General features: G+C 38.1%; 1 protein-coding gene across 1 annotated transcript in view; it reads right to left on the bottom strand.

The window, feature by feature from the left end:
* TCTN2 (tectonic family member 2) overlaps positions 1–8,125 on the bottom strand; it is a 10,475-nt gene that overhangs the window by 1,896 nt on the left and 454 nt on the right. The window contains exons 2-15 of the mRNA XM_010190943.1: positions 7,801–7,914; positions 7,410–7,483; positions 5,957–6,152; positions 5,612–5,712; positions 5,067–5,263; positions 4,707–4,830; positions 3,934–4,069; positions 3,180–3,245; positions 2,549–2,677; positions 2,206–2,283; positions 1,768–1,854; positions 1,361–1,472; positions 832–935; positions 434–590 (exon numbers count right to left, since the gene is read on the bottom strand). Of these exons, the coding sequence (XP_010189245.1) occupies positions 434–590; positions 832–935; positions 1,361–1,472; positions 1,768–1,854; positions 2,206–2,283; positions 2,549–2,677; positions 3,180–3,245; positions 3,934–4,069; positions 4,707–4,830; positions 5,067–5,263; positions 5,612–5,712; positions 5,957–6,152; positions 7,410–7,483; positions 7,801–7,914 (1,675 nt within the window). The remainder of the gene's footprint in view (positions 1–433; positions 591–831; positions 936–1,360; positions 1,473–1,767; positions 1,855–2,205; positions 2,284–2,548; positions 2,678–3,179; positions 3,246–3,933; positions 4,070–4,706; positions 4,831–5,066; positions 5,264–5,611; positions 5,713–5,956; positions 6,153–7,409; positions 7,484–7,800; positions 7,915–8,125) is intronic.

Genomic DNA, 8,125 nt, shown 5'->3' on the forward strand with positions numbered 1-8,125 from the left:
AAAGAGAAAATTCCCTGGTTTGAGAAAGAATAAACTATTTACCACCACTCTCAAGAAGATCTCTACACTGGGGTAAGGCAGAACACAGGACAACGTTGTCACTTCCACCACGTGACAAGAAATTAAAATGTTCTTCTGATGAAATGCCCTGTGTATGCCTACTACTAGCAGCATCATAGATGTTATTTAACACTTCAGTGAAGTAGAAGGATTATCTACTTTTAATCATTACAACTTTTTAAATTTTCATTTCAGAGGGAGAAAGGCAAACCTGGTTATGATCAAAGGAATTTAGGTGGCACAAATAAAAGGCATGTAAGAAATTGGAAATAACAAAAATAACATTTTTTCTCAGATTTAATCTGGATATGTTAGGTAAGCAAGTCTCAAAATGAAACATTTATTTGTCAGATAGAGACACAACTCTCTGTACCTGATCTGCACAGCAAGAATCTCCTGCTGGGGAATCCCTTGTACAGCACCCACGTCAGCAAACATGATGTGAATGTTCAGATTTGCAGGAATATCTGGACAAATGCCTTTTAAGTTTCCAGTGCTCACATTGGTATCAGAATTAAGTGGATTAAGACCTATGGAGGAGAACAGAGTTATCTGAATTTAAATATTATGGAAAACATTGTGTTTTCCGTAATAATATTATTACACATATTCAGTTACATGCATGTGTGTACATGTATATGGACGGATGGATCCAGACACACAGATCAGTATCTTTAGGCATTGGAAATTAAAGCCTAGTTTTATTTTAAGATGCTCTATTCATTGTATGGGCATATTCAGACTATAAACACCACCACAAACCTCACTTACGCATGATTTCCACCCAGTCATTTTGATCACTGTAACGTGAATTAGCCCTCTTTCCAACGTGACTGGCTTGTATTAATGAGTTCAACTTCTCAGTTACATTTCCTCTGCAAAATAAGAATGTAAGATTTCACAAAAAGTAAATCTGTACCGTCTACCACTCTGGATTGCAGTATCTGAAAGGTCTTTTCCAACCAAACAACTCTATGATTCTATGATTATATCATAAGGTCAGTTTCCTCTGAAAGAGGTCACCACTTGACAAAACCAAACTTGAACAACCGAGTTGCTTGCTGAAGGGAAGAAATGGCAAAGCATTCCACTCCAACACAATTCTCATTTGAATAGAGGGAGATCTGAGCGAAACCATTATTATCATTTCCCTTTTCAAAAGAAGTGAGACCGTCAACCAGAGAGAGCTGAAATGCATATATAAACATTTAAAAATAATATAACAGTGTTGATTGTAGAGCTGTGTAACAAGCACCAAGAAGGATGCAGGGAAAAAAACAACTGAACCTACGTAGCTCACCTTAAAAGGCTGCAATCTTCATTAATGCCAACTTCTAGAATGCACCCAGAGAGTGAATTTAGTCCAAATAAAACTGGTGTGTAAGTTGCTGATGTACATAAGCCTCTGCCAGCTATGAAACGAAAACATCTTACTTGAGCTTTCCTATATCAACCTTTCAATCTCTAGCTTTCAATTTTGTGCAAAAATATCAAACATTAGAATGCAAAACACCAAGTGGTATAAAGTCCACTCAAATTTTCCAAGAAAGCATTAGAAGCTTACTCACTAAGTTGGAATAAAGTCTAGAGAATAGCCTAGAAAAGCAAAACTTGGCAGAAGTTCTTAATTAAAACATGAAAAGGAAAAAAAAAAGGGAGCATTTTAGCATTAACTACAGTTGAAATTGCAACCTCACAAGCCTGTACCTGGCTGCCAAATGTTTAGGCTGCCGAAAGTATCTGAAGCATTCATATTCCTATTTGCAGCTCTCAGTGGTTTTCCAACTTGATAACCTAAATATACAAGGGTAAATTGTGAACACTGCGTAAGAAACTATAACCATTAGCATTGTTTTAATAATAAATGCCAGCAGCCTTGAAATAAATGAACAGACATTTCCATTACAGTAGGAATATCCTCACTTTAAATAATCAATATCGATACAACAAAAGCCTAAGAATCAATCACCACTATTAAAACTGGCAGTACATGAAGACAGGGAGGTGGGCTCTTTCACAAAGAAGTATAAAAGAGATATAAAACATAGTCACTGATAAAGAGATATAAAACATAGTCACTGATAATGATCTGTACAGTATGAAATTTGTTTTACACTTTTAAGAGGCAAAATAAAGTCATAATACCTGGATTTCCAAAGAGTTCTTCTGCATTAGTACTCTTCAAACTTTGAAACTTGACTGTGAATCTCTGTGTCAGTATTTCTGGTAAAATTAAAAAAAATGTGGCTTTACTTTTAAATAAGTAAATTAGCAAAACATATACTCTACGTAGTACACAAGCTTCCATCATTCATTAGTAACAGAAGTTTCAAAATAATACAAATTAATGGAAATCAGCCCCATCAACTTTCATTCCAGAGTCCAGAAGAAATTCTTTTTAAGAAGTATTAGTAAATAAGAGATGCATTCACAGAATTTCCATGCTGAAGAAAAAATTAAATCAAAAATTGTAAAAGAAATTTCATACCTCCATTGCATAAACTTCCAAGGAGGACTGTGACATTTATCTGCTCTATCTTCTCATCTTTACAAATGAACGTATAATGTTCTGCAAAAGTTACATTTCGACACAGAACCTCAGCAGGATGAAGGCTTTCTGGCAAGAGGAAAAAAAAGGCCATAATGAAAAGCATTACTAATTAGAAAGCTATGTCACTGTAGCTGAAAAAGAACACATCAAGAACTCTAGCAAAATTCTAGAATAACATTCATCCCAAAAAGGCACGAGAGCTCACAAAACAGGGACATACAGATCTGCTTATACTAGTCTGCCCATCCCACTTGCCTGTTCATCCTGGATCATTTTTAAAGCATTCTTTTTATCTTTGGGTTTTTGAGGGTTTTCTTCTTCTCAAAAGTTATTTTTAGTGTAAGCTAAGAGACTCAATTTCTTCACCAACTTTAAATTAAGTTCAGGTAAATTAAATACTTTCTGCTTTGCAGTAAGCCAAGCAGTTTACTTTTGGAATGTCAGGCAATATACAAGATACCTCCGAAGAACTGCAGCAGGAAAAAAAACATTTTAGGCATCAAAATAATCTATTTCTTATATAATCCCAGTTAGGTAAGAAACATATTTATTAAATGAAGAGACATACCACTTTCAGTGATGAATTTGCCCACGTCAGCGATGGTCCCATAGATGACATTTTGTTGGACAAAGTCTGAGAACAAAAAAACCCCACTGCAGTAATCCTGACTAAGAAGAGAGACAGACGTACTGTTTTCACATCCAAGGTGCAATCCTTGTTGTTATGAAAATGGAGTATAAAATTATTTAGAAAATTAGTTTCGGTAAAGGACCAATCAGTTTATGGACTTTGAGAGCATTGCTAGTTATCTGTGGGTCTTACAAAGGTCATATAGATAAACAAAATTAGACAGTCACATAACATATAATAAATTCTATTCATTCTGGTGATCATATCTCGAGCTCCAGAAGGACACTTTGTAAGTATATGCTTTTGCAATGGAGAAAGTAAGCACTTCTCACTAATTCTAGAATTATCACACTGCACCCTCTTGGCAGAAAAAGGGCTCTGCAACAGTCTGAAAATAAGTGCGAGAGATGCTGTTCTGTCATGTGTAGCCATGATCAGCACAAGTTACCAGAAATGGATAAATAGGAAACAAAGGCCGATCCCACTATTTCTCATTTCCTAAATGTTGGGAAATAGTGGGACATGTGCTAGAAGGTCATCAGAAACAGGAACAGAACATCCCCAGACAGAGTAGCCACCAGGTAACAAAGACATTTCATGTAGCTACGTCAACAGATACCATGTCAGGTTTGTTCTGCTCTAGCAGCTCTGAGGAACATGAAACATTTCTGTTAGGGTTTACGCAGCGTACCTCCAGTACCGCTGTTCACCCTCACATCATGGGGCAGTCCTTCCTTGTAAGCTGCCAGATTGGTAAGGCATTTGGCATCGAAGTTCTGGAGATAAGCTACAGGGGCATTTCCAACGCACTGTCCAGCCATGGATTGCTGCAGGTGGTTCAACAGAAATAAGTAAGTTGGAGACTTTTCTAGCCCCTTGCTTTTCATTTGAAGACTCTTTGTTACTGAAATGCTTCAAGTGTGTACTACAGCCATATTTGGCACTTTAACAAACAAGTAATCTGATGTTATCAAAATATCTCAATCTGCAGCAAGAGAGGTTAAAATTTAAAAAGCACAGCTTTAAAAAGTTTCAGTGTACAGTATGGCTTCATCCTCGTGTGTCAAAATCATTATAACCAACAAGTCTCTACAAAATGTAAAAGGAATTTGAAAAAAGTAAAACCAGATGACTAAGATTCAAAAGGAAAACCAACTACAGTGCTTAGTAATGCAGCAGGCAAACCAAAAAATACAGAAATAGGATAAATCCTATTATGATCCCATTAATTGGGATGCCAAGCTCACTTTTACCTCTTCACATAATTAAGATATTGCCATTTGGGGAGATGGGCAGGGGGATCATAAATAATTGAGCCTTTTTTGTGTGTGTGTGAAAAATACATCCCATCCCTTCAAAACGGCAAGTTGCAGAATCTGGCTACAAAGCCATAAGGAGCATAATATACAGAGAGTACCAAACAAACCAAGAAGAATCAAAAGCTCCTAAACATAAAGTGATTACCTGGGGAATGGTAAAATACTCATTTTCTTCTGTCATAATTGGATCTCCTTGTCTGTAACCAGTGAAGAGTTTCCCAGGAGAAGTTTGTAAAGGGATCTTAAACGAAGGAACTTTGAGCGTAGAACTGCAAACAAGTTTAAAAAAATAAACAGTTCTTTACTCTCTACCTCACACAAATAATCATATATTCACTTTCATGTCCCATGTTCTCCTATAGTACCAATGACATTTCTCCGTTTGCATTTAAAGTTCACACTCTAAAACTCCAATTTTGAAATAACTTTCATTATAAAACCAGGTTATGTTCTCGGTAGCATGCCTAATGCGTGTGTTGAGAAAATAAGTTTTCTTAAGACTTACGTCGAGCCATGGTAAAAGTAGCCAAGAAATGGTGTATTGTTAAGAGAAGACTGTACGCAAAGGAAGGGAAACCAATCGGGAATGTATTCCATTGACTGAGAGGAGCACAGCTGATCAAAAGGTGGGTTTACATCCCCACCAAACACTCCAGTGAAACATGATTCATTGAATAGCTGCTTCAAGTCTGGTGTACATTCCTGAAAGGGAAAGGAATGGTCACTTTTTAGCACAGCAATTGTATTACCACAGGCCATAGTGAACAACTTGACATAGCTGAAGATGTCCCTGCTCATTGCAGGGGGGGATTGGCTTGATGACTTCAAAAGGCTCCTTCCAACACAAACCATGGTATGATTGTAAACGGGGTAAATCAAACTAATTCTGCAGAGAGAGGTCATATTTACTATTAGAAATACTGGAAAATCCAGACAAGCCCTCTAGCCCCATCTAGTCTGAAGCATTCAGTACCTCTCTCTCTTCCCAGACAACAGAAAGAGCCTAGAAATTTTGAAACACCTAAATAAAGTTTAATATGAAATAAATACCGGATCACAGCAACAACGAACGTCACAAGCTCCAGCTGTCAAATCACAAGGACAAGAGCCCAGTGGCTGAAAAGCCTGGTTTGGGATGATAGTTGCATTTTCTGTAAAAGAAATACACATTTAAATAATAAATAAATAAAAATAACAAATATAAAATCAGATTAAATGGACTGGAATCCAAATAGACCACACACATTGCAGTTTATTCTGTGTACACACCTTTCATTAAATTCCTTTCATGATTATTCAACACCACTTACTGCTTCCCAAATCTCAGTTTTTTATTTTTCCATATATGGAGGAAAAGAACATCCAAAATGCCCTTTCGAGTACCTAAACACTTACCAGACACATTTCCTGTAAAGGAAGAGTTGGCGTATATTTCAGCTTGAATCACGAGATTCGCCAACATCGCTGAATCCCGGCAAGCTAAAACCTGAAGCGTTTCAACCACGCAGAGAGGTGCTGCACAGCAGTCAGTGGCATTTGGCAAACACAACTGCAGATTTCTAGTCAAACTTACAGTCACTTTGGCAGCATTCTGAAAAAATGGAAAATAAAAGTTTCACAGCTTCAACATCCTTTATTAAATTAGTTTTATATAGCCCTCACCACCTTCTGAAAGAGAAGTTTGAGTACCACCTTTGTCTGCGCTACAATGCAATTATATTAATCCTATATAAAACTGGACATCTGCTGAGAGAGGAATGACAAAGGGTCTGCACACAGATTAAGTTGCCTCAGAAATCACATGCATAATTCTAAAGAAAATAACAAATACCGAAAAGTGAATTACAGTTTTTACAGCTACCTTCAGTTGAAAACTGGAATGACTGCAGAGTTCATAAAACCTCTAAGAAATTAAGTTCAACGTAACACTGAAGGCAAGTCTAATAAATATAGATGTTCCAGAATGCATACTGTTTAAAACCACAGCTTTTTTATTTCCATTAGCTCCTTCCAGCAGATCTGAAACGTTCTCAAATGCTACAGCCAGCCAGGCAGTACAGGCAACTCCGGAGAGGATGACGAGAAGGAACCCGTGTCAAAGCTGCATCTCGGCAAACTCCAGCAAGGGCATCCACACAGAACAGAATCCCAGAACGTTAGGGATTGGAAGGGACCTCCAAAGCTCATCCAGTCCAATCCCCCTGCCGGAGCAGGAACACCCAGATGAGGTTACACAGGAAGGCGTCCAGGCGGGTTTTGAATGTCTGCAGAGAAGGAGACTCCACAACCTCTCTGGGCAGCCTGGGCCAGTGCTCTGTCACCCTCACTGAGAAGTTTCTTCTCAAATTGAAGTGGAACCTCCTGTGTTCCAGTTTGTGTCCGTTACCCCTTGTCTTATCATTGTTTGTCACCAAGAAGAGCCTGGCTCCATCCTCGTGACACTCACCCTTTAAATATTTATAAACATGAATGAGGTCTCCCCTCAGTCTCCTCTTCTGCAAACTAAAGAGCCCCAGCTCCCTCAGCCGCTCCTCAGAAGGGAGATGCTCCACTCCCTCCATCATCTTTGTAGCCCTACGCTGGACTCTCTCCAGCAGTTCCCTGTCCTTCTTGAACTGAGGGGCCCAGAACTGGACACAATATTCCAGATGTGGTCTCACCAGGGCAGAGTAGAGGGGGAAAAAATGTATCCACACAAAGGGATACATCAAGGAAAAAAGGCAAGGGCAAGGCATTCAAAATGGGTTGTTAGTGCATTAACATTTTGCTAATATTTCATTATTATAAGATTATAAGATAGGACAGTTCAATCCTTCCCATTTTATGGAAGAATCAGTATTGTACATACCATACCAGGTGTTACATTCAAATTCCAATCACCAGCTCTTTTACTTCCACTGCAATTTGCAAGTTGCAATTTTCCTATATCAAAATAAAAATTTTAAAAGTATTCCACTGTCATTTAGAAGAGACTGGAAAATAAGAAGCACATTTAAACTCCTCTTAGGCCTGTAAGTAAGCACACATGCAAGCCCAGCTGGCAAGAAGTTAGCAGAGGGCTAAGGGCTTAATTGGCAGAAGTCCTAAGGAATTCCTACTTCAGTAACTATTAAAGCACTAAAGGAAGTGCATTGCCATCTCTCTAAAAGTTACTGTGTCAAGAAATATTAATAATTCAAGTAGTTATTTACATTCTCTTGGGGGGAGGAGGGAGAAGAAGTCAAGCAAAGGGTTCTTACCTGTCTCTTCCTCTATAGGACTTAAAATGATAGAAAAATTAACTCCTGAAGAACTTCCAAGAAAAAATGAATTGACTCTGGGCCCTGACATATGGATAAATGAAGGCTGAAAGACTGAAAAAAGAAACAAGTCTTAACACACACTAACTGAAAAAGGTAGCATCTGTAAGACATATTTAGGTCTTATACTTGGTGTAGGTTCTTATCTTGCTATACTTTAAGTTGTCACCAATACAACAAAAATATATTGAGTTGCCTAGTACAGGATTTATTTACATTCTTGCAAAGTGCTAGAGAAGGTCCCGCCGCCGCCACCTCTGGCCGC

Source organism: Mesitornis unicolor, unplaced genomic scaffold (assembly GCF_000695765.1).
Source record: "Mesitornis unicolor isolate BGI_N332 unplaced genomic scaffold, ASM69576v1 scaffold17428, whole genome shotgun sequence".
Lineage (NCBI taxonomy): Eukaryota > Metazoa > Chordata > Aves > Mesitornithiformes > Mesitornithidae > Mesitornis > Mesitornis unicolor.